At 43.4% G+C, this 26241-nt stretch overlaps 1 protein-coding gene across 1 annotated transcript; it reads right to left on the bottom strand.

Moving 5' to 3' along the window:
- Window positions 1–416: 416 nt before the first annotated feature.
- Window positions 417–3837, bottom strand: LOC127295656 (uncharacterized). Its single transcript, XM_051325645.2, has 7 exons — window positions 3740–3837; window positions 3493–3573; window positions 1219–1275; window positions 1034–1081; window positions 874–930; window positions 729–790; window positions 417–647 (listed from the first exon to the last, which is right to left on the bottom strand). The coding sequence occupies exons 2-6, from the start codon at window positions 3538–3540 to the stop codon at window positions 737–739; spliced, it is 264 nt and encodes an 87-aa protein (XP_051181605.1). The 5' UTR covers window positions 3541–3573; window positions 3740–3837; the 3' UTR covers window positions 417–647; window positions 729–736.
- Between the last annotated feature and the right edge of the window lie 22404 nt (window positions 3838–26241).

Here is a 26241-nt window from a genome sequence, read left to right as displayed (position 1 = left end):
ATCAAGACGGAGGCGAGCAATGGATGTGAGGAGCTCGAAGATTAAACGAGATGCCTCGTAGGAACCGAGCTAGTTTAGCAACCTGGGGTGATGGCCGCCGAAGGCACCAAAGCTAGATGACATAGGGTGAAGGACATCGGCCCCGATCCAGGGAAGCACGGTTGTCAATGGGAGGGAGGCGTGGCAACTCAGAGCAGATTGGAGATGGAGGGTGGGCAGCGTCGTTGAGCAAGAGAAGGAGGCGGAGCCGTAGGCCGGCGAGTAGGAATATGAGCGGAACTATGCACTTGTAGAAGATGGAGGGCAAATAGTCGATGCTATAGGCGGAAGTGGTGGCCGACTTCGAAACTGTAGCAACGCACGAGTATATGTGCTAGTAGAAATAGAAATAAGGATAGCTAACGGGTTACCTACTCTAAGGTTTAAAGTGAGCCCTTTAATTCCACTCTTTATTCTTACACATGATAAGGATAATCGACCACTTCTGACAGACATACAGGCAGTCATGCAGCGAGTGCCAAGAAGCCAATTTGCATGCAGAGTTATCTGACTTGTTTCCTACGAATTTAGGAGGAGCGTAATACTAATCTGATCTCTGTTGTCCCCTCCCTTGGAGCTTTTCACCTGCTGATGCTGCAACGTAGTCCCTACAACGACAAAACGGAAGAACTGTCATGTAAATCTGGGACCAGAGAGCAAAAGCCTGTGAGTTTTCGGCTTATTGATACCTTGCGTCTCAGCCAGATGCGCATGCAGGCTTGCGAGGGGGAAGCTGGTGGTGCGGTGTCCTCTGAAGAAACGAAGCAAAAAAAAGTATAAATTTTCTGCTCGAAGTGACAATATCGTTTAGCTGACTCGAAGATTTGTCCTGACCTTAAGCTTGGGTTTGAGAGACTCGGCTGCAGGCCTTGAGCTGCTGTTTGCAGCTTGCTGAAGAACATGCCAGGATATCGATGAAAAAACATTGTTAGAGGCAGTTGCGAAGACATGTCATGGCTGAATAAATGACTAAGGATTTATTCTGTTGTCTGACCTTGCCGAGGACCCAGTCTGCTGAATCGAAGTAGGCCCGCTCATGGTCCTGCAATAGCACAAAGAGGAAATGCAACCAAATCAAGGAAACGGCCAGATGTTCTTTCAGAGACATTTCAACTTCCAAGTGCCTATTTCTGTGAGCAAGAAACTGTTAGGAAGTCCCGATCTCTAGAAAAGTGGTACCTTGGATATCAGAGGCTTCTTGGGCGTGATCCCTCCGAACTTCTTCTCGACATAGGCCTGCGATTTAACCACGAAACTCGATCAGAAAAATATCCCAGCACGGACAGACATAGTAGGGAAGCAAAGCGGCGTCCGGTCCGTCCCGCATTCTAATCAAAATAGGCCAGGTGCTTTAACTTTTTTTACAATTTTTTTCTTTTCGAAATGGATGGTAAACCCTAGCCTCTACAATAAATGATGCACATAGCTACCTGCAAAAAAAATGATGCACATAGTTTTTTTAAATTAAAATCAGTCCACACGGTTTATAAGAAAAATATAAAGATTAAACCGAAGCCATCTCGATGAAGAGGGTGATCTTATCAGGGCCTCATACCCATACCTCACCTACACAACACACATCATTAGAATACAAGAGGCCTCAACAAAATGTCCAAAATCAAGAACACGGATCGATCTAGCAAATCCTCAACGCACGCCATTGAAATTAGAGTTATCCTCAGTCGCCTACCAGAGCGACGCAAGAGGGAGAGGCGGCGAGTATCTCGCTAAATTAGTCTAGCTTAAACTAGATAATGCTTTCACAAACTATTACGGGATACCGCTTGCAACTCTAATCTTGAGCACGAAAATGTAACGAACAAAATATCAGACTCCAACACACTCACAACTTCCTTGGGTGGAACAAAAGATGCATGCTTATCCGTCCGTTGAGGGTCCAGGACAAGGCCTGCCGGCCCTTGCATACGCAGACGCAGACAATTATCCGGCGGACCGACACGACGGCGTGCACGGCATGATCCACGCCGCCGAACCGAACGTGACACACGGCCGAAAGCGGCAGCGTTGGCGAACCACGTTTGCGCCCACGGGGGAGACGACGTGATCACCGGGGCACGACGTGGTTGCTTATGATCCACCGGAACGCGCTAACCGCATGTGAGCGATCTAGCGATGGCGATCGATCCCCTAACCAAAGGCCACGAAAACGACGCTGCTCGATCGTTGCCTACCGTGTCGACTTGGCGTCCTCATCGATCGATCGTCGACGTCGTAGCTCATGCAGCTGCAGAGCTGACGCAGGTCAGGCGGGGAGATTCTTTGGGCAGCATGGCCGTCAGTGAAAGTGTGAGACAGCGGTGTGTACAAGACAAGCTCTACCTCGTCAGCCATCATACGTTCATACGTGGACATTTGGACAGTAGTACAAGACACATATAAGCACAGCAGGTTGCGTAGAGTTTAGCTTGCTTTCCACCGATCCTCCATTAGCTCCTTTCGGTAAATTAAATGGTGTTTGGTGTGTGTGGTGTCTGTCAGCTAGAGCAATCTGCAATGGTTGCACGTAACCTATGCTTGTACCGGCGGCAACTAGACCTACACCGCGGAGTCTTTAAATAGATTAGGACGTTGCAGGTTTGCTAGTTAAGTAGCTGTTGAGGATAAGCTCGTCTTCATTAGGGAGCACGAACGTTAGGTTGTGTTTCAGTAGTAGTAGCAGCAGCTTCCTTTGAATGGTTAAAGCTGCGGTTTGCAGGTTGAAAGTGGATTCAGCCTTCAGTGTGTGTGTGCTAAATTTGCAATTAAGATGAACCGAAATACTAACATTTTAGTATCAGGAAACCGCCGGTTTCGCTTTTTTCTCTCACAAGTTAATCGATTTAGTGTTTAGCACTACTGCCTACAGGCGAGATTCCTTTCCATCAGAACGAAAAGGAGAGATGACATTTTTTTTTCGAAAATGAGGAGAGATGACATAGGCAAGGCAAACACTACAAGCTAAGAGCTCCTCAATTGTCCCCATGGCTCTATGCAACACTTCACACGATATGGGGAAATAGACACAAGTTGTGGAGTTTTTATCATCCTGCATTTCCTATGTTGAGAGGCAGGGTGTACGGTTACAATCCACATGATATTACTAAGAACAGCTTCCTATGCGAACCTCGTTTTCCAAGCTGGATTAGTTTAGCAGTAACTTGCTAGCAAGTTTCTTCTTCATGTATCAATGGTTTGCATGTATATATCTGTATTTATCCCATGCCCAAGTCACGCATTGCTTCGAGAACCGTGTTACTCCACCGCTATCTCTATCTAACTACAGGAGCTCCATACCAGTAGTTCAGAAGGGCCAAGGAATAAACCATTGCAACCAAGTTAACCAAAACATCAGAGGCATTGTGCTGAAAGAACTTCAAAACTGTAATCACCGATCAAGCTAAGGCATGATTTTTTTCGCCGGCAGACAACTCACAGGAGCTACGGAAAATTTACCTCGTCCTCCATAGAAACCGACGACTTGGCTTCACCGCACCCTGCCATCTCCTGCCCTGCTCCTTCAGCTTCCTCCCTTCTCTGCAAGAAACAAACACTGAAAGATTCAGCGCTTGACTGCGATCAAATAAGCAGCGAGATAGCGAACATCTTCTGCAGGAAAAGGCTGTGATATATATTTTGTAAGCCTTGTTGGGTAGTTTTTTTTTTGTAAGCCTTGTTGGGTAGTTGAGAATGGAGGAACAACCTGGTGAAGTCTGTGGTGAGGAGATGCAGAGGAGGAGGAGGAGATGGAAGAAGGGGGCAAAGGAGAAGCGAAGTGCTAGCAGAGGGGTGAGCCGATATATATAGAGGGGTGAGCACGGCACGCGTGAGTGAGAACCAGAAAGACCTGGTGCACAACGGACACGACTTACACGCCTACCACATGTTACAGCATGCATTTATCTCGTTTCACTATTCAGGTAAAGAAACATGTCTCTGCTTCTCAACACTACTGGGAGCAAATCTGAAGCAATTCCTTTTGATCAGACGGTCATCTGAGGTAGACACGGCAGTGTATACCGCTCGTCTTGTTTAAGAAATTGATATATGGATCTGTAATTTTAAATTTTTTTATTTCTTGAAACCTTCCTTTTCTTCCTTTCTTTGCTTTTTGGTGCATGACATGACATCGATTTTGTGCTGCTTCGGGCATGCACTGTTCATGTGATGCCTGTATCGCTCCTACTGATTTGCGCCTGTTTTCCAACCATAAAGGCGTACTTTATACTAGTTGTGTGTAGCTATGGTTTGTTAATAGGAGTGATTTGGCGAGAAACACGTGAGATCAATCTAACTTTAATCAATGGGACATGAAGATGTGAGTGGGACACACCGTCCAAAATCTTGGTGTGCCTATGGTGGGTCTAATTAGCGGACATGAACAAGTCACACACCAACGTGTCGAAAAGCTTCTAGATAGTGCACTATATATGCAACGTAGCAATTTCACAAAATGGTATGCACAAATAAAATACATGCCCCCTCTAACTCTCCTACATAACTCCATTGTTCGAAATGGGTGATGCACACATATATTTCCAACACTTATAACCTGAAGGAATTATTAAATTGGATGATAGCAATAGCTGGTCCGATTTTATTTTTCAATTTTCAATAAGACGAGACGACACACAATTATTTTTAATACCAAGACGATCTCCCATTGCATAGTCAACAGCTCACTCTCCTAGAACAACAAACTCTTACCTTCTCACTCCCACTCCCTCCCCAATCTAGACATGGTGTGACGGTGGCTCTGTGGCTCCTCTGGGTGGTGCGGCTGACATCGCCACTGCGCCTTCCCTCCGAGCTTCGTGGCCGACAACGCCGCTCCCGTATGTCCTTCGAGCAGCGTGGCCAGAATTCACCGCCTCCACTTCTCCTCTAAGCGACTTTGCTTGCATCACCCCCTTGTATGGATATGTATATTGCACACTAACAGATCCATGGGTCTCTCGGTGGGACTCACCAAAGTATTAATACACGGGATATGGCATAGTTGACTTGCCTCCGTTTTAGCATATTTAACTTGAACCCGTTTTTAGTATAGTTAACTTGTTTGTTCTTGTTATCATCCACAATTTTAACATAGCTAACTTGTTTACTATATTTAGCTTGACACTAGTTTTGCCATGGTTGACGTGTCAATGTTTTAACATAATTAACTCCTCACTAGTTTTAATATTGTGACTTGTTTGCTATTATTAACATCCACTGTCTTTTTATTATTATTATAGTTAGCATGCCACTTGTTTTAGCATTGTTGACTTGCGACTATTTTAAACATAGTTGACTTTCTACTAGTTTTAACATGTCATTGTTTTAATATACCAAACTTTCCACCCATTAATTATTCTCGTTAGAGCAAGTACAATAAGGTACAGTCAGTAGGCTATAAAACTTAAAATAATATAGTTTTGCTGAGTTGGATGAAAGAGAAGAGGAGAGAGAAGAGAAGCAGGCTACAAGATAATAGTCAGCTGCAGCGCGTGCTCCTAAGCACTTTGTGAGATTGCAAGTTGGATGATACGTCCAATTTGCATCACTATTTTATATCATAATTTGCTGTTATTCATTGATATATTTCATATTGGGACACAATACTTATGTTATTTCATCTATTTTGCATGTTTCATCATTATTGGAGGATCAAGCACCGGAGCCAGGATTCTGCTGGAAAAAGCACCGTCAGAACGCAATATTTCGGAAGATCAACTGTGGAAGGAAATTATACCAAAAATCCTATTTTTCAAGATGACGAAGGAAGCCAGAAGGAGGAGCCAGGAGGACCCAGGGTGGGCCCACACCCTAGGGCGGCGCGGCCCATGCCCTGGCCGCGCCGCCATGTGGTTTGGGGGGCCCACGGCCCCTTTCGCCTCCTTTTCTTCGCGAAATCCTTCGTCCCGAAAACCTAAGCCACAGAGGGTACCTCGCGAAGAGTTCTGACCGCCTCTGCGGGGCGGAGAACACCAGAGAGAAAAGAGCTCTCCGGCGGGCAGGAATCCGCCGGGGAAATTCCCTCCGGGAGGGGGAAATCGACGCCATCGTCACCGTCATCGAGCTGGACATCATCTCCATCACCATCATCATCATCTACACCATCATCACCGCCGTCTCCACCGCTGGACACCGTCACCGCCGTAGCAATTTGGGTTTGATCTTGATTGTTTGATAGGGGAAACTCTCCCGGTATCGATCTCTACTTGTTGATGCTATTGAGTGAAACCATTGAACCAAGTTTATGTTCAGATTGTTATTCATCATCATATCACCTCTGATCATGTTCCATATGATGTCTCGTGAGTAGTTCGTTTAGTTCTTGAGGACATGGGTGAAGTCTAAATGTTAGTAGTGAACTATGGTTGAGTAATATTCAATGGTATGATATTTAAGTTGTGGTGTTATTCTTCTAGTGGTGTCATGTGAACGTCGACTACATGACACTTCACCATTTATGGGCCTAGGGGAATGCATCTTGTATTCGTTTGCTAATTGCGGGGTTGCCGGAGTGACAGAAACCTAAACCCCGTTGGTATATCGATGCAGGAGGGATCGCAGGATCTCAGAGTTTAAGGCTGTGGTTAGATTTATTCTTAATTACTTTCTTGTAGTTGCGGATGCTTGCAAGGGGTATAATCACAAGTATGTATTAGTCCTAGGAAGGGCGGTACATTAGCATAGGTTCACCCACACAACACTTATCATAACAATGAAGATTATTTAGCCGTATGTAGCGAAAGCACTAGACTAAAATCCCGTGTGTCCTCGAGAACGTTTGGTCATTATAAGTAAACAAACCGGCTTGTCCTTTCTGCAAAAAAGGATTGGGCCACTCGCTGCAATTGTTACTCTCGCACTTTACTTACTCGTACTTTATTCAACTGTTACATCAAACCCCCCTGAATACTTATCTGTGAGCATTTACAGTGAATCCTTCATCGAAACTGCTTGTCAACACCTTCTGCTCCTCGTTGGGATCGACATTCTTACTTATCGAAAATACTACGATACACCCCCTATACTTGTGGGTCATCAAGACTATTTTCTGGCGCCGTTGCCGGGGAGTGAAGCGCTATTGGTAAGTGGAATTGGTAAGGAAAACCTTTACTGTTGTGCTGATTTTATTTCTGCCTGCTGCTATAAGTCATTATGGAGAGATCTTCTCTTCAATTTTTATTTGGGAAATCTACTACTACTGCAATGGTAGTGGATGAGGCGCCAGGTGAGGAAGTGATACCATATAAAATACCTATGAAAATTATTGAACGTGTTATGGATAACCGCTATGAAGGGGATAGAACTGTCCATCCTGGTGATCATTTACTGTTTTTGCATGAATTATGCGGGTTATTCAAATGTGCAGGTATTGCTATGGATGAAGTGAGGAAGAAACTATTCTCTTTATCGCTGTCTGGTAAAGCGGCGCATTGGTATAAATTACTGGATAATGGGGATTCTCTTGAATGGAATGATATTGTGCCCCGGTTTTATTCTAAGTTCTATCCTCCAAGTGAAATTCATAAGGATCGGAATCGCATATATAATTTTTGGCCTCATGATGGAGAGAGTATTGCCCAAGCTTGGGGGAGATTGAAGTCTTTAATGCTCAAATGCCCCATTCATGAGCTTCCTGGTAATGTTATTATTGATAATTTCTATGCAAGACTTTCTTTTCAAGACAAGACCTTGCTGGATACTTCTTGTTCTGGATCATTTACACGCAACAAAGAAGAATTTAAAAGGGACCTTCTTGATCGAATCCAAGAAAATACTGAAGGTTGGGAGAACGACAAGGATAGAGAATCAGGTATAATTTATGATTATAAATGCATTGAAGCTTTTATGGATACTGATAAATTTCGTAATATGAGTGCTACATATGGTCTTAATTCTCAAGTTGCTGCAAATCTTTATAAAGCTTTTGCCTCTCATTATGAATTGCCAAAGAAGAATTTTGATAAGTATCATGAACCGTATAAAGATAAAATTGATTCATCTATTAATAAATGCGTTGTAGTTGAAACTGCTGATCATGTTATTCCTGAAGCTTATATTAAAAAAACTCCTTTCCCTGCTAAAATGAAGGAGTACTCTGTTATAAATAGTGCGGTTCATAAAAGTGAAAAGAAACCTGTAGAACCTGAAGAACAAATAAAAGTTGAACTCTTTGTTGCAATAGTTAAAGATCTTGTGACTGAAAATGTGGAGGATGGTCATATTATTTTCTGTGAAGATGCTTCTAATATTGTTTCACATCCTAATAAACCCAAACAAGCTAGTGTTCCTATGCTATCTGTTAGAATTGGTGATCATTGCTATTATGGATTATGTGATATTGGTGCAAGTGTTAGTGCTATTCCCTATGAGCTTTACACGGAGATTATGCATGAAATTGATTCTTGTGAACTTGAAGAAATTGATGTGGTTATTCAGCTGGCTAATAGAGAAACTATTTCTCCAATTGGTATTGTTCGAGATGTGGAAGTTTTATGCGGTAAGATTAAATATCCTGCTGACTTTTTGGTACTTGGTTCTGCTGCTAGTGATTATTGTCCTATTATTTTTGGTAGACCTTTTCTAAATACTTGTGGAGCTACTATAGATTGCAAGAAAGAGAAAATTTTGACTAAATTTGCTGGTGAATCTTATGAGTTTAACTTCTCTAAATTTACCAAAACTCCTTATAAAGCTGACTTGCCTAGTAATGATTTTAAAATGGAGCAATGTGCATCTATTGTTCTTGTTCCTAACAATCCTTTGCAGCAACATTTGAAGGATAGCGAGAGTGAAGTTTTTAGGAAAGAAAGAGATGAGCTCGAGGAAATTTTTCTTCGCCAACCTATTCTCAAGCATGATTTACCGGTGGAAGATTTGGGTACAACACCGCCACCAAAGGAAGATCCTGTTTTTGATTTAAAGCCTTTGCCTGATAATCTTAAATATGCTCATATTGATGATAAGAAAATATATCCTGTTATTATTAGTTCTAAGCTTTCAGAGTTTGAAGAGGAAAGGTTATTGGAAATATTGAAGAAGCACCGAGGAGCTATTGGCTATACTCTTGATGATTTGAAGGGGATTTCTCCGTCTATTTGCCAACATGCTATTAATATGGAAGATGATGCAAAGCCTGTTGTTGAACATCAGCGTCGTCTAATTCCGAAGATGAAGGAAGTGGTAAGGAATGAGGTATTAAGACTTCTTGAAGCAGGTATTATATATCCTATTGCTGATAGTAGATGGGTTAGTCCTGTGCATTGCGTTCCCAAGAAAGGAGGAATGACTGTTGTGCCTAATGATAATGATGAGCTCATTCCTCAAAGAGTAGTTGTAGGGTATAGAATGTGCATTGATTTTCGAAAAGTTAATAAAGTTACTAAGAAAGATCATTACCCTTTACCATTTATTGATCAAATGCTAGAAAGATTGTCTAAAAATACTCATTTTTGCTTTCTTGATGGTTATTCTGGGTTTTCACAAATTGCTGTTAAAGCTAAAGATCAAGAGAAAACCACATTTACTTGTCCTTATGGAACTTATGCTTATAGACGTATGCCTTTTGGTTTATGTAATGCTCCTGCTACTTTTCAAAGATGCATGTCTGCTATTTTTCATGGTTTTTGTGAAAGTATTGTAGAGGTATTCATGGATGATTTTTCCGTCTATGGGAATTCTTTTGATAGTTGCTTGCGAAACCTTGATAAAGTTTTGCAGAGATGTGAAGAAACTAACCTTGTTCTTAATTGGGAGAAATGCCACTTTATGGTTAATGAAGGAATTGTATTGGGACATAAAATTTCTGAGAGAGGTATTGAAGTTGATAGAGCTAAAGTTGAAGCAATTGAGAAGATGCCCTATCCAAGGGATGTTAAAGGTATTCGTAGTGTTCTTGGTCATGCTGGGTTTTATAGGAGATTTATTAAAGATTTCTCCAAGATTTCAAAGCCTCTTACTAATCTTCTTCAAAAAGATGTACCATTTGTTTTTGATGATGATTGTAAGGAAGCTTTTGAAACTCTTAAGAAAGCCTTAACAACTGCTCCTATAGTTGAACCTCCTGATTGGAACTTACCCTTTGAAATTATGTGTGATGCTAGTGATTTCGCTGTAGGCGCTGTTCTTGGACAGCGAGTAGATAAAAAACTGAATGTTATTCATTATGCTAGTAAAACTCTTGATGCTGCTCAAAGAAATTATGCTACAACTGAAAAAGAATTATTAGCTGTAGTCTTTGCTTGCGATAAATTTAGATCTTATATTGTTGATTCAAAAGTTACTATTCATACTCATCATGCTGCAATTAGATACCTTATGATAAAGAAAGATGCTAAGCCGAGGCTTATTAGATGGGTACTTCTTTTGCAAGAATTTGATTTACATATTGTAGATAGGAAAGGTGCTGATAATCCTGTTGCTGATAATTTGTCTAGATTGGAAAATATTGCTTATGATCCTGCTCTCAGTTAATGATAGTTTTCCAAATGAACAATTGGCTGTAATAAAGGTGAGCTCGCGAGACAGTCCTTGGTATGCTGATTATGCTAACTTTATTGTTTCCAAGTACTTGCCTCCAACCTTTTCAGCTCAACAAAGGAGGAAATTCTTTTATGACTTGAGGCATTATTTCTGGGATGACCCACACTTATATAAAGAAGGAGTGGATGGTATTATGCGAAGATGTGTTCCCGAATATGAACAACAAGAGATATTGAGTAAATGTCATGGTAGTGCTTATGGAGGACATCACGCCGGAGAAAGAACCGCGCAAAAGGTTTTACAATCAGGTTTTTATTGGCCAACTCTCTTCAAAGATGCGAGAAAGTTTATTTTATCTTGCGATGAATGCCAACGGGTTGGTAATATCTCCAGGCGTAATGAAATGCCTATGAATTATACTCTTGTTATTGAACCGTTTGATTGTTGGGGATTTGACTTCATGGGACCTTTTCCGTCTTCAGAAGGTAACACTCACATACTTGTTGCTGTTGATTATGTTACTAAATGGGTGGAAGCTATACCTACAAAAAGTGCTGATGGTGAAACCTCTTTAAGAATGCTTTTAGATATTATTTTTCCTAGATTTGGAGTGCCTAGATATATTATGACTGATGGAGGTTCTCATTTTATTCATGGAGGTTTTAGAAAAACTCTTGCTAAGTATGGTATTAATCATAGAATTGCTTCCGCTTATCATCCTCAAACTAGTGGTCAAGTAGAATTATCAAATAGAGAGATTAAATCTATTTTGGGAAAGACCGTTAATAAAACTAGAAAGAATTGGGCTAGTAAATTGAAGGATGCACTATGGGCTTATAGAACTGCTTACAAAAATCCCATGGGAATGTCACCTTATAAAATGGTTTATGGGAAAGCTTGTCATTTACCTTTAGAACTAGAGCACAAAGCTTATTGGGCTGTTAGAGAATTAAATAAAGATCCTAAACTTGCCGGTGATAAGAGGTTGTTGCAATTAAGTTCTCTAGATGAATGGAGAAGTGAAGCTTATGAAAATGCTAAACTCTTTAAAGAGAAAGTTAAAAAATGGCATGATAGGAGGATTATCAAAAGAGAATTTAATATTGGGGATAAAGTCCTATTGTATCGGTCTCGTCTCAGATTCTTTGCAGGGAAATTACTCTCGAAATGGGAAGGACCATATGTTGTCGAGGAGGTGTATCGTTCAGGAGCAATCAAAATTAGCTCTCTCCAAGGCAATGCTACGCAAGTGGTGAATGGACAAAGACTCAAGCATTATATCTCAGGTGATTCCTATAATGTTGATGTTGATATTATTCAAGTGGAAACACCGGAGGCTTTCATAAAAGGGCAAATTGACAGTCCGCCAGAACTCGACTTTGAATAGGTAACAGTACTGGTAATGAAAAGTACGCAATTTACTTTCCGAACAATATTTTCGCTGTTTTTGGAAAATATGAAAAATTACGAGTTCGAAACGGAGTGGAAAGGACGCACGAGGGGGCGCCACCATAGGCCGGCGCGGCCAAGCCTGGGCCCGCGCCGACCTATGGTCTGGCCGCCCCGTCGCCCCTTTCCGACTCTGGTTCGATCTGGTACTTTCCGTTTGTCGTGAAAATTTTTGCTATATAATCCCCCGGACCCCTGGAGGTCCGTATATCGTTTTCTCGACGTGTTTTGTTTCGAGTTGTTTCTGCCAGGATTTGCTTCGGATCTAGAGCCATCATGTCTTCGTCGGAAACTCCGAAGGACAGCTCCAGCAAGGATGTTGGCAACTTGTACATGGAGGAGCTGAGGATGCACCCCAAGGAGTTGCTGCTCGTTGAAGGAGAACTGCAGGTCAAGGATGTCCAGGGTCCTAAAGGAGAAGGAAGCTTGGAAGACAGGATGGAGAAGCTAGAACAGGAGGTTTTCAAATACAAGAAGATGGCTGAGCGTGAGGTGGATATTTTCCACAGGATTGTGTCTAAACTCATTGCTGAACATGAGAAGGAAACTGCAAAGCTTTGGAGCGATATCCTCTCACTTCACGACACCACCAACAAGCTCCAAGCACAACTCTATGATGTTCATAATCAGAACTGTGAGTATGAAAACAGGTTTAAATACATAAGCCGTGCTGCTAGTTTCAGGATTCCCGAGACCAAGATGTCGTTTCTTGATGGAGAGCCTCTTCCTTGGAAGTTTGATGAAGGGAGTTCATCACCACCATCGCCGCAGGAGTAATTCATCATCGGTATTGGCATCCCCTTGGTTTGTTCCAAGCTTGGGGGAGTGCCGCGGTATCACATTATCACTACCTTTTACTTTTATTGTCAAGTAGTGTCATATCATGAGTAGGGAAGTTATCATATAAGATGGGTTGCGTTTGGAAGTATCTCTCCTTTAGTTGGTTATCTATGTATCCCTTGGTGTGAGTTATCGTTATGGAATATTAATGAGAAGTCTTATCATTTACATATTGTACATCTTATTTTAGTTTGCAATCTCTATTATATGATTTACCTTGTTGTTAGTATTGGTATCACTTTGGGAGCATTGAATAAATCTATTTGGTTTTGGCAAACTTAGCATTGGTCAATAGCAACAACACTTTGAGGTTTAAGTAGAAAAGAGAAATACATGTAGTTGTTTCATTGTCTTTCTTTCTTGTTAGCTCATAGCTTATTATTCTGAAGTTAAAATTGTTTGTGCTTACAAGGAAGATGCATGATTGTTTCTATCACATGTATATTTGTTTGTTTCCCTCGACTCTTATGCTTGCTAATTAACCTTGCTAGCCAAAGACCTGTACTGAGAGGGAATACTTCTCGTGCATCCAAACCATAACCCAAACCTATGTCATTTGTGTCCACCATACCTACCTACTACATGGTATTTTCTGCCATTCCAAGTAAATACTTCATGTGCTACCTTTAAACAATTCAAAACTTAGTATCTCTTATTTGTGTCAATGTTTCATAGCTCATGAGGAAGTATGCGGTGTTTTATCTTTCAATCTTGTTGGGCAACTTCCACCAATGGACTAGTGGCTTCATCCGCTTATCCAATAATTTTGCAAAAAGAGCTGGCAATGGGATTCCCAGTCCCAAATTAACTTAACTAAGTAGACACTCCTCCATGGTATGTGATTGATGGACGGCACCCGAAGGATTCGGTTAGCCATGGCTTGTGTAAGCAAAGGTTGGGGGGAGTGTCATCATCATAATAAAGCTAAAATAAAAAGGCACTCCTTCATGGTATGAGATTGTTGGCAGGCACCCGAGGATTCGGTTAGCCATGGTTTGTGAAAGAAAGGTTGGAAGGAGTACCACACAAAATGAAAATAATATGGGAGCCGCTCTTAGGAGGTTGTCTGGCAAGGGGGTTAGAGTACCCGCTACCAGTCGTTGACAACAACAAACACCTCTCAAAATGTTACTTTTATTCTCTTTATATGATTGCAAAACTGAAAAAGCTCTAGCACATGATTTAATCCCTGCTTCCCTCTGCGAAGGGCCTGTCTTTTACTTTATGTTGAGTCAGTAAACCTATTTCCCTCCATCCCAAGCAAGCATTTGAGTAGTTGTGATCAAACCGTTATATTGTGATTTGCTTCATCATGTCTTTTATTCTTCCTTGTTTAGTACAAGTTTTATCTGAATGAATATAGCTTTGCAAGTTATCAATGATCATGAAAAGACCATTATGATTGAGTATGCAAGTTGTGCCTTATAAACTTTAACATGAGAGCGCTGCTCAATGAGATAAGTATAATCTGTTAATTGTTCTCTGACCAAGAATGAAGTTTGCCATCACCAATTATGATTTCTTATGCACCTTTACTTGTGATTACCTTATACTTGTTTCAAGTTGAGTTATAAGAGGTTGTTTACTATAATGTCTTGTGTTAATGAATATGATGCTTCTTGTCCGTATTTTATTTATCGACTCTTCACTCCATAAACATGTGGTCCTGTCTATCGAGCTCAGTTTCGCTTGGGGACAAGCGAAGTCTAAGCTTGGGGGAGTTGATACGTCCAATTTGCATCACTATTTTATATCATAATTTGCTGTTATTCATTGATATATTTCATATTGGGACACAATACTTATGTTATTTCATCTATTTTGCATGTTTCATCATTATTGGAGGATCAAGCACCGGAGCCAGGATTCTGCTGGAAAAAGCACCGTCAGAACGCAATATTTCGGAAGATCAACTGTGGAAGGAAATTATACCAAAAATCCTATTTTTCAAGATGACGAAGGAAGCCAGAAGGAGGAGCCAGGAGGACCCAGGGTGGGCCCACACCCTAGGGCGGCGCGGCCCATGCCCTGGCCGCGCCGCCATGTGGTTTGGGGGGCCCACGGCCCCTTTCGCCTTCTTTTCTTCGCGAAATCCTTCGTCCCGAAAACCTAAGCCACAGAGGGTACCTCGCGAAGAGTTACAGCCGCCTCTGCGGGGCGGAGAACACCAGAGAGAAAAGAGCTCTCCGGCGGGCAGGAATCCGCCGGGGAAATTCCCTCCGGGAGGGGAAATCGACGCCATCGTCACCGTCATCGAGCTGGACATCATCTCCATCACCATCATCATCATCTACACCATCATCACCGCCGTCTCCACCGCTGGACACCGTCACCGCCGTAGCAATTTGGGTTTGATCTTGATTGTTTGATAGGGGAAACTCTCCCGGTATCGATCTCTACTTGTTGTTGATGCTATTGAGTGAAACCATTGAACCAAGTTTATGTTCAGATTGTTATTCATCATCATATCACCTCTGATCATGTTCCATATGATGTCTCGTGAGTAGTTCGTTTAGTTCTTGAGGACATGGGTGAAGTCTAAATGTTAGTAGTGAACTATGGTTGAGTAATATTCAATGGTATGATATTTAAGTTGTGGTGTTATTCTTCTAGTGGTGTCATGTGAACATCGACTACATGACACTTCACCATTTATGGGCCTAGGGGAATGCATCTTGTATTCGTTTGCTAATTGCGGGGTTGCCGGAGTGACAGAAACCTAAACCCCCGTTGGTATATCGATGCAGGAGGGATCGCAGGATCTCAGAGTTTAAGGCTGTGGTTAGATTTATTCTTAATTACTTTCTTGTAGTTGCGGATGCTTGCAAGGGGTATAATCACAAGTATGTATTAGTCCTAGGAAGGGCGGTACATTAGCATAGGTTCACCCACACAACACTTATCATAACAATGAAGATTATTTAGCCGTATGTAGCGAAAGCACTAGACTAAAATCCCGTGTGTCCTCGAGAACGTTTGGTCATTATAAGTAAACAAACCGGCTTGTCCTTTCTGCTAAAAAGGATTGGGCCACTCGCTGCAATTGTTACTCTCGCACTTTACTTACTCGTACTTTATTCAACTGTTACATCAAACCCCCCTGAATACTTGTCTGTGAGCATTTACAGTGAATCCTTCATCGAAACTGCTTGTCAACACCTTCTGCTCCTCGTTGGGATCGACATTCTTACTTATCGAAAATACTACGATACACCCCCTATACTTGTGGGTCATCATTGGATCATATGCATTAAAAGTAGTTCATACTAGCATCTAACTATTGTATGGGCTGACTACAACTAGACTATAGATGACATGACAAAAACATATAGCCAACTGCTGACTCTTCTATTGTTCTTGCTCTTACGGTTTGTATAGCTAACTTGGAAGTTCACGTGAAACAATAGTATATGCTTCGTTACATTTCGTAGGAAGTGATGAATATGTTCTCTCCTCAAAATCATATTTGGGAGAGAGGCTTCTTGTAGTCTCCTAGTCCTATCTTAGGCGATTTTTCTTAACGTCTAAGACTATAGTTATGTTATGAAGTATCTTCTTTGGCCCTTTTCTTACTTATTATAAACACGACAAGCAAATAATGAAGAACGAGAAAGAAAACGCAGCGGAGACACAAGATTTGAACGTGGAAAACCCCTCCAACACAGAGGGAAAAAACCACGGGCGGCAGCCAACAAAACTACACTATAACGGGAGGTGTTTAGAAATGCCATGAATTATCTTATAATTTGATCAACCCTAGTCGGTGGCTTACAAGAGGTATATATAGGCGGTGGCGATGGGCCTCGCTCCCTTGTCAGAAGTTAGCCTCCCTTTAGTATGAATTTGGATCATAATATAACATTACTACTCAAGATATATTTATGCAGAGGTTGGTAACCGTAATAATTTAAATGAGCTAAATACATTAGAACTACATCTTCCTGGAAAATGGTAAGAGTGTCTTGGACAGTGTTACCGAAATGTCGGAGCGGTGACAATATTATTTTGGTGAACCGTTCAAAGAAGATAAACGTGATGACAACGTGATCGGCGGCAGACGCTGCACTCAAGGCGCGTGTTATGAGTTGTCATTAGGGTTGGTCTCATATGATTGTGTTTGTGTTCTAGATTGTGCTGAATTGATCACATTGTAAAAAAAAAATATGTGTTCGCTGACATTTTAATGTAATCTGACATATATATTCATGTAATGGATGACTGAAAAATGCTCTGTGCAAACGAGTGAAACCAGAACAACCGTAACAGATGGGCATCCTTCTTTGACCATAGACAAAAGAAAAAAGCCCTTCCTGACTAGGTACCTCGTGGGAAACCGATTTACCTCCATGGCCAAAGAGAACTTCGATCACACATCCGCCACAAACATCAAGCAACAACATTGTTTTTTCGTTGCTAAAGAAGTTTTGCCCCGTATCCATAACATCGTTCTATACTAGTGATGAGTTGAAACTGAGTAGTTGCGCTTCAGAAAGTTTGGTCAATGTGGAAGCAATTATTTTTCAACTGACATTGAAATATCTGGCTGATGTTTGTTTCATGTTCTACCGGTCTGTCCGGCACCTTCCGTGGATTAGTTTGGTTCAGGTTCGTGACACGATGTTAGGCGCTCTAGAACATCCGTAACAAACTAACAATAGAAGGCAAAATCATGAACAATCATGATGTTTTCTTCTAAACAAATATCATTTTATATGCAGAGTTTGAGAGTTTTGGTCACAGTTAATCGGCACCTGGTAGGATAAGATTAGAGGACTCCACGCCAAGCTCAAGGATCTGGATCATGCATGAGACTTTGTGATGCTCGCCCGTTGGGTTGTTGTCATGTATGCGTGTAACCTATGTTCTCCTGGATGTGGTGGTGTTGGAGTGTGTGCGAGATCCTTGGGATCAAAACTCGTTGTATCACTATGTTGGTGCTGCGTGAGGTTTTACATATATAGCCGGGATTAGGCCTTACTCCGTATGTTTTGAAAGAAAAACTAAAATATTTGCAACGCATATGTTCAATTGTATATACTGAAGTGTGTTTTAGCAAATTAATTCTCGGGGCGCATAACAGTATATTTACTACTTTTGATTGTGGTCGCACCGTTTGATCCCTCCTCCATTCTTCCATTTTAAACTCAACTCAAAGGCTTCCTGCCTACACGTATCCACTTGGATTCTAGTCGTTGCTTCTTCCATATAGTTCCCCCATATCTAACGTGTGTGTGCATAGTTTTCCCTGCCCACGCTCCATGTATGCCGCTGTGTCTCCGGATGGTTGGCTGCTCCAGCTTTTGGTGGTTTCGCCGACCGAGTAATCATGCTGTTGCCCGGTCAAAATCCTAGAGATCGATTGGATGTCTTGTTGTGCAACCTTTTCGTGGTGCAATCAGCATAAGCCAAGCTGATAAACTCATGCTTTCTGGAATAGCCTTTTATGCGAACGAAAGAAATATTTCTTCGACGTTGTTCGTTTTGCGTAGAGGATAGGCGATCGATGTTTCATAATTCTAATTTGAATGGCAAATCAAGACTACATGCACGAGCACAATTATTAAAATAATCAATCAACATGAACAAGAGTATGTAACACGGAAAAACAACCGAACAATCTTCTAACACCACCATGATATCGGGAAGCAGATCTCGCGCTCGAACGAATGGTCAAAGATCACTTGTTATATGTACTACTCTACTCCCATCATTATTCCAGGAAATATTATGATTCAGAATTACTCTGTTTATATGCTTTTGATGGCATGGAACTGGTATCACGGGATTCATTTCCAAAAGTATTTGGGTGTGGTAGGAGTTAATGCCAGCCATTAGATCATCAGCAACTAACGGTTGAAATCATGTGGGTGCACTTTAATATTTCGCATTTTCAGAAGCTTGGCATAGCTTTGCTTACGTGCAAACATTTCATGCCATTTGACAAATGTTCAAATTCAGATTATCTCCTCTCCCTGCTGTTTATTTGCCAAAAAGCGAGGAATCTATCCGTTCCACCGCCTCCTCCTCTCTTGTCCTGGTCTGCCTCCCGGCTCACTCATCGTATCTTTGCGCCGTATCCATGAACTGACCCCCAAAAGAAATTGACCGGAAAATGCTCCTGCGTGTCTGATGGGCCAAAAGGAGTCCACGCACGCTCGGTCTCAGCTTTGGTCCGACAACGCATTAGGGCATCTCCACACGCATTTTAATATCCGCGACCGTCCTTTTGCGTGCGGACGCTAAAATGTCCGTTTTTATCCGCGCGTCCGTTTGCGTCTGGTGTCTGCTCCAGCGGGGCGATGCATTTTTTTCTTTTTTTTCCCTCTTCTCCATTTTAACATAGTTTCAAAAATTACATTTTGAAACATGATTTTACACAAACTAACACATAGTTTGGAACATAGTTTACACAAACTAACACATAGTTTGAACCATGGTCGACACAAATATAAATTTTTTTTAAAAAGAAGCCAGTTGTGTTGATTTCCGTATGTCCGCTGCCAACAAAGAACATTCGAGGGCACACCCAATCACCCAAACTGGAAAATCCAGCGGGAGGAGATGGTGCCCTTGTTGGTTCTACCGATGAGGCGAACATCCAGAAACCTCGACTACTGGATTTGTCTGGCCCGTAGCCAGATTCGCTGCAAAAAAAGAACACTCCAAGTTCTAACTATCGGTGTCCGAGCCGGATTCGTCGGTGTGATAGTGCCTGCGGCAGGCTATGTCGTCGAACACCTTGACGATTATCTCGCCGTCCCCCTCGTAGAGGAAGGTGAGCTGGCAGCCGGGCTCGAGCGCGAGGTCACAGGCGAACTTGTCCCACCCCGTGTGCAGGTACATCTTGCCCTGCCCGTCGAACAGGACCTCCACGGTCCAGCGGCAGAAGTTGCAGCTGGCCTCCCGTAGCTACAACTGCACCGGCTCAACGCCGTCGACGAACTCGGCGAACTTGTCTGGTAGCCACTTGATGGCGAGTGGGTCATCGTCGATGCGCAGGAGGAACTCGAAGCAGCGCTCCTCCTGCGAGGACGAGGAGGGCGCATGCGACGGCGAGCGTGGGGCCGTAGCTGCTCCACCACGGCGGCCCCTGCCCCGGCCATGGGGGCGCCCAGGGCCGCGGCCTCGACCGCCTCGCCGGCCACCAGGACCGGTCATGGACTTCCTCGCGGGCTTGGCTGCGTCGCAGGAACACCTAGGTGGCGCCACGGTCGAGCTTTGTGGCGGCTAGGGTTTCTTTGGAGAAGTGGATGAGGAAGAAGAACGCTCCCCCTTTATATAGGCCGGCGGCATGCGGTGGCCGCGGGACGCGTGGCGTCGCCATTAACGTGGTTGGCGGAGGTGGGCGGCCGCTCGGCAGCCGAGGCATCGCCATTAACGTGGCGCAGAGTGCCGAAGCGACGCAGCGGCGCAATCGCTGGCGCGTTTGAGAAGACGCATTGACGCAGGGTCGCTGCCAGGCGGGCCCGACGAAACGTCCGCCAGACGCGAGCGAACGTTTCCGAACGTCCGCAGAGACGCATCCGAGGCGCATATTTAGGTCAGGTTTGCGTCTGCGCGGACGGCCCGATCACTTTGCGTCGCCCCACTGGAAGTGGTGTCAGACGCATTTCCGATCACGGCGGACGAAAACGGTCGTTGAGCGACCGTTTGCGTCGCGCCGCTGGAGATACCTTAGACCGTACTCCGTACTCGACTGCATTTCGATTTTTTGCTAGCATTCCGTGGTGATTATTCGCGTACACTCGTACAGCATGGCGCCTCTTTCTCAATGATTTTTTTTAGATAAAAGGCACTGAAGTATCCAACTTTGAATTAACAAAGCCTTCAACGGCGAGAACGATACAAAGTGCTGAACCCAGCTTACAGAATGACACCACACACCCACACGAACTACCAAAGAGGCTACAGCCGGAAGCGCGACCAAGAAGCTCAGCCAAAGCGCCTACGAGGACTCGAAGAAGAGCAGGCGAGACGTCCCATCGGTGTTGCTTCTCTTCCACACGTCACCGTTGCCCTCCTCCCCACGCCTTCTCCACCGTTTACCACTATTTCTCCCCACCCCTTCAGTCTTCCCGCACCGCGACTGGCTATAAAAGCCGCCTCCGCTCACTATCGCCTCCACAGCCGCCGGCAATCCTTCCCTCCGCCTCCACGAAAGCATGCATCATCGCCTAGCCACCATCTTTGCAATGATGAGCCATGTCAGCAGCGGCCAGGCACCTCCACCACCACCACCACTAAGGATCTTCGAGTTTGATTATGCCGACGACGAGGACGACGACATCGAGGAGGACCTGGAGGAGGAAGCATTTCACGCACAGCTCATGGCTAACGCGGAGGAGGAGACGCTGATGAGGTTGGGACTCCAAGTGCAGAGCGTTGTGTCAGCAGAATATTTTTCCCAGAAGGGTGACTCGATGGTTTATATCGAACTCCCGGGGAACTGGATAAAGAATATTTTCTTCTCCCTTCTTCTAGCAATCCTGCAAGTAAAATAAAATCCTTGTGTCCCCAACTTGACCGTGTGGTTTTCAAGCACAATGTTTCATGTAAGTAAATAAAACACAAGTAAAAATAAAGTGAGTAAAACTAGACTAAATAAAATTACTAAGTAAGAACTGTAATGGAGTTGATTGTTTTTGGTGTTTTGGATGCAAATAAGAAAAGTAAATGATTTTGTATTTTCGAATTAAAAATAGTGCAAGAAATATAAAAGAAGATAAAAAAACAATATAAAGGTGTTTCTTATCATAAAAAGTGAATCGAGGTTCATGGGTTCACTTAACTATTCCCTCTTTTAAGTTGTAGTGAACAAATAGTAATTCATCAGTGAGATATGATGATGCAAAATAATAATATGAGTAAGATAAGCATTCATATGGGCATCACGTCCTAACATAGTGATGATGCAACAAATCTCTCTTATACTCCACAAGAAAGAGAAAACTCCATGCAATCTTGTATTAAGAATTAACATAGCATAGCAATAAGTACTTCAACATGATGTTTGAATATCAAATATGCTACCTTGAACAAACAAGATCATCACTATTGTTACGTGAAAAACATAGCACATGCATTCACTTTGTCCCTAGTGAGGTAGAAAAAGAAAATACGAAGCCATAATAGATCATGAATTTATTGTCACTATCAATCACTAAAACCATACTACATGATCTAATACACACATCACCCCACATGCTCTTGCATAGATGTTAGATCAGAACAAATACTTAAGAACGGGGTACATAATATGCATCTATCAATACATCTTACATATAACACGATCAGATCTCATAGCACAATATCATGAAATAAGGATCCACTACATAGGTATTACAAATATGACCAGAATCATGTGAGGCAGCTCATATGGCACTAAGAACTATGAAGAACATGAGAGAAACAGATCAAGATACTGACACAAACCCGTAGTCCAGAGGTGGACCACTCTCCCCTTGGTCATGGTGATGATGATGAAGACATTGGAGAAGGTGGAGATCACTCCGACGGTGATCCCGGCGAAGTTTCCCCCTTCAATCTTCTCTGTTGCAGCCTCCATTTTTGTGTTTCCGTCTTCCTGTGTGGTGCTCTCCCGAGAACTCTTCAGGGCCATATATATAGTGATTTAGGTCAAAATACGTCGGTGGGCGAAAATATCACGCGTTTCGACGATCGCCGGTTGAAAGAGGTTGGGTGGCGCACCCTACCTTGTTGGCCACGCCACATATGCTCCTTCGGGCCTCAGGCCTCTCCAGGTGTGGTTCCAGGGACTAGGGTCCTTCTCCCGATGAAAAAGTGACTCTACCAAAATCCCAGGTCAATTTGACTCCGTATAGATCTCTGAAAGTAAAAAATACACAAAACATGGGTTTCCTGTTTATAACCCAAATAAAGAGAATCATTGGTAAATCCCCATAAATCAATGTAAAACATGGTATTATCATCATATATGTTGCAAATACATGGGAATTTAATATGATAAAGGACAAAGTTCATGTATGCATTTTACATGCATCAGACGCTTCACGCGCATTTCATAGCTAACGCAAAACATGAGGTGGCGGCCCACGCAGCGTTCGATGAGGAGCAACCACGGCGGCAGGAAGCAGAGGCCACAAAGGAGGAGGCGAACAACGAAGGGTCTGACCCGGAGGAGAAGGCGGTGGATCATAGGGCCATCCTCGCGTACTTTGGGTCGCTAAAGCAGACCGTGGATGACACTCGCGCCCGCGAGGAAGCCAACAAGGAGTAGCGTCATCGCGCCGTTGATGTCTCCATCCAACATGTGCCGATAGAGGAAGCGAGCCGCCGCTTCTTCGCAGAAGAGCGGTAGCGGCTCCTGAAGAACACCAAACTCTTTCTGTGGAGCTCCGGAAGGAACGGTGGCGGAGAAGCAGAAGAAGGAGGGAGGCGACGATAGGGCGTGGCCGTTGTGCGCCGCGAAGGATGGCGAGTAGGCTAGGGTAGATGAACTGGTAGTTTTTATTCGAAGTGCACTAGTATAAAACAGGCCTCTTGTCTCGGTTGGGAAGAGCCTTTAGTCCCAGTTTTCCAACCGGGACTATCAAATCGAGACTTAAAGCCTCACTCTTTAGTATCGGTTGTTACAAACAACGACTAAAGGCCCTCCACGTGGGATGTGGACACGCGTCGGGGGCGGAGGACCTTTAGTCCCGGTTTGTAACACCAAGCGAGACTAAAGACAATTACGTCTATCTTTTACCTATTTTTTTCCACTCCTTTTTTTCTATTTTTTTTCCAGAATTTCTAGTATTTGAGTTATTTGACAACTTTAGTCTCATACTACACTTAATTTCTATTCTAATTACTTACTCGTGGTCAAACTTCACGCTCGGTCACCCATCCTCACACTCCTCCAGCACTAGCACGCTTAACTCCCGAGCTCCTCCCGTCCGGCTTCCAAGTGCATTGCGCGCATGTTATTGATATTACTATCATATCAATCCTATTAACCTGTTGGTCACGATATCACACTTCTTTATTGTTTCAATTCCAAATAATTGTTTTAGTAAATGAAATAAATTATGTAATAATAATTTTAATAAAAAAAATAGGGGTCGGGCGGCTCCCAGTCGCGGTCCCTATAGTAACAAAAATTAAATTTTCAAAATGTAACACAATTCATAGAAATAATAGATTCATAGATAGTTCGGCCATACTAATATTTGTACAAATTTAAATACATAGAAAATTTTAAAAAAATCCTAAAACTAGTCACCACCGTTGCTGCCACGGCCTACGCCTAGGCGGCGGTACATCACCGATGCGTAGTCGTCTTCCTCGTCGTTAGGCTCCTCCTTCGGCAGCGCGAGGTAGCTTCATCCCATACCGGCGTCCTCGCGCCTCCTGCGCGGCCTGCTGGACTGGCCATCGTGAGCATCGTCGTCGTCCAGGTTGACAACGAGGCCGAGGCGACGGCGGTGCTCCTCTTCCTCGCGGCGGTGATCTGTTGCGCTCCAGGCCTCATGAACTCGTTCCTCTCATGGAACGATTCCATTTGGGCACGGCGTAGCCCTAGGAACTCCTCGGGGTCGTCCTCCGCCTTGACGATGGATGATACGTCCAAAACGTATCTACTTTCCCGAACACTTTTGCTATTGTTTTGCCTCTAATTTGTGTATATTGGATACAACTAACACTGACTAACGCTGTTTTCAGCAGAATTGCTCTGGTGTCTCGTTTTTGTGCAGAAATTCAACTTTCGGGAAAATCCTCGGAATTTATACCAAAGGGCCTATTTTACCAGAAGAATCACGGAGCCAGAAGGGCAGGCCTGGGGGAGGCCCAGGGCCCCCAGACGCTAGGCCGGCACGGCTTGGAGGGGGGTGCGCCGCCCTAGCGTGTGGCCCCCTCGACTGCCCTCTGACACCCTCCTCTGGACTACTTAAAGGTTTCGATCTAAAAACGCGAGGCAGGAAGTCGAAGTCGCCAAAAACACTCCAGAACGCCGCCACATCGCGAAACTCCGTCTCGGGACCAGAAACTCCATTCTGGCACTCCGCCGGGACGGGGAATTGGAGGAGATCATCGCCATCATCACCACCGACGCCTCTCCATCGACCAGCCATGTTTACCCCATCCATGTGTGAGTAATTCCCCCGCTGTAGGCTGAAGGGGATGGTAGGGATTGGATGAGATTGGTCATGTAATAGCATAAGATTGTTAGGGCATAGTGCCTAGTGTCCGTAATTGGTACTTTGATGATATTGTTGCAACTTGTTATGCTTAATGCTTGTCACTAGGGCCCGAGTGCCATGATCTCAGATCTGAACATGTTATTGTTTCATGATGATATGCATTGTTTTATGATCTTACCTGCAAGTTGTATACACATGTCGCTGTCCGGAACCCGAGGCCCCAAAGTGACAGAAATTGGGACAACCGGAGGGGAAGGCGGTGATGTGAGGATCACATGTGTTCACAGAATGTTAATGCTTTGCTCCGGTACTTTATTAAAAGGAGTACCTTAATATCCAGTAGATTCCCTAGAGGCCCGGCTGCCACCGGCTGGTAGGACAAAAGATGTTGTGCAAGTTTCTCATTGCGAGCACGTACGACTATATACGGAACACATGCCTATGGATTGCTTAGTACTTGGACACCGTTTTATTATTATCTGCAAATGCCCTACTTTGATTGTTACATGAGTTTCTCTCATCCATGCAACGCCCGTCATCCATCCCTGTGCCTACAGTATTTTAATCCTGCTGTTTACTGTAATCACTACTGCTATCTTTGTTACTCTGCTGCTGTTATTTCACTACTCATCGCTATAAAATCGTTACTATCGATAAACTCTTGCGAGCAAGTCTGTTTCCAGGTGCAGCTGAATTGACAACTCCGCTGTTAAGGCTTTCAAGTATTCTTTGTCTCCCCTTGTGTCGAATCAATAAATTGGGTTTTACTTCCCGCGAAGACTGTTGCGATCCCCTATACTTGTGGGTCATCAAGACTATTTTCTGGCGCCGTTGCCGGGGAGCATAGCTTTATTTGGAAGTTCACTTGGATTGATATTGTTCGCTGCAAATTCTCCATCATGGGTAAATCTCGCGATTCTAAAGTCGCCATATTACCATCCACTACAAGAAAAGGTACAACTCTAAGTACCTCTGCTGCTCTTGATTCACCATCTGTGATAAGTCAACTTGTTTCACCACCACGAGCTTCACTTGCTGGTACTTCTGCCGAATCTGAAAATTCTCATGATATTGATGATGTTTCTGCTGTGCTTGATGATAGTGGTTCATTGGGATCTTTTCTAGATGCTACAATTGCTAGGTCTAGACAAATTGAAAATGCTGAAACTCCTAATGAAAATGCTGCTACACCTGTTAATTCACGTGAGTCTGTTGATTATTCTAGTGATGATCCTGATGAGGATTATGTGGAGCTTAATGATGATTTTATTGACAA

The sequence above is a fragment of the Lolium perenne genome, chromosome 4 (assembly GCF_019359855.2).
Source record: "Lolium perenne isolate Kyuss_39 chromosome 4, Kyuss_2.0, whole genome shotgun sequence".
NCBI lineage: Eukaryota > Viridiplantae > Streptophyta > Magnoliopsida > Poales > Poaceae > Lolium > Lolium perenne.
The sequence above is the reverse complement of the archived record's forward strand: the minus strand, read 5'-3'. Positions and strand labels throughout refer to the sequence as shown.

Bases quoted from the DNA above. Each gene is read 5' to 3' on its own strand.
- LOC127295656 (XM_051325645.2), bottom strand. From the start codon at position 3,540: ATGGCAGGGTGCGGTGAAGCCAAGTCGTCGGTTTCTATGGAGGACGAG. The intron at 1,082-1,218 runs GTACCACTTTTC...GTGCTATTGCAG, and splicing joins AGAAGCCTCTGATATCCAAG to GACCATGAGCGGGCCTACTT. The intron at 931-1,033 runs GTCAGACAACAG...CATGTTCTTCAG, and splicing joins CAGACTGGGTCCTCGGCAAG to CAAGCTGCAAACAGCAGCTC.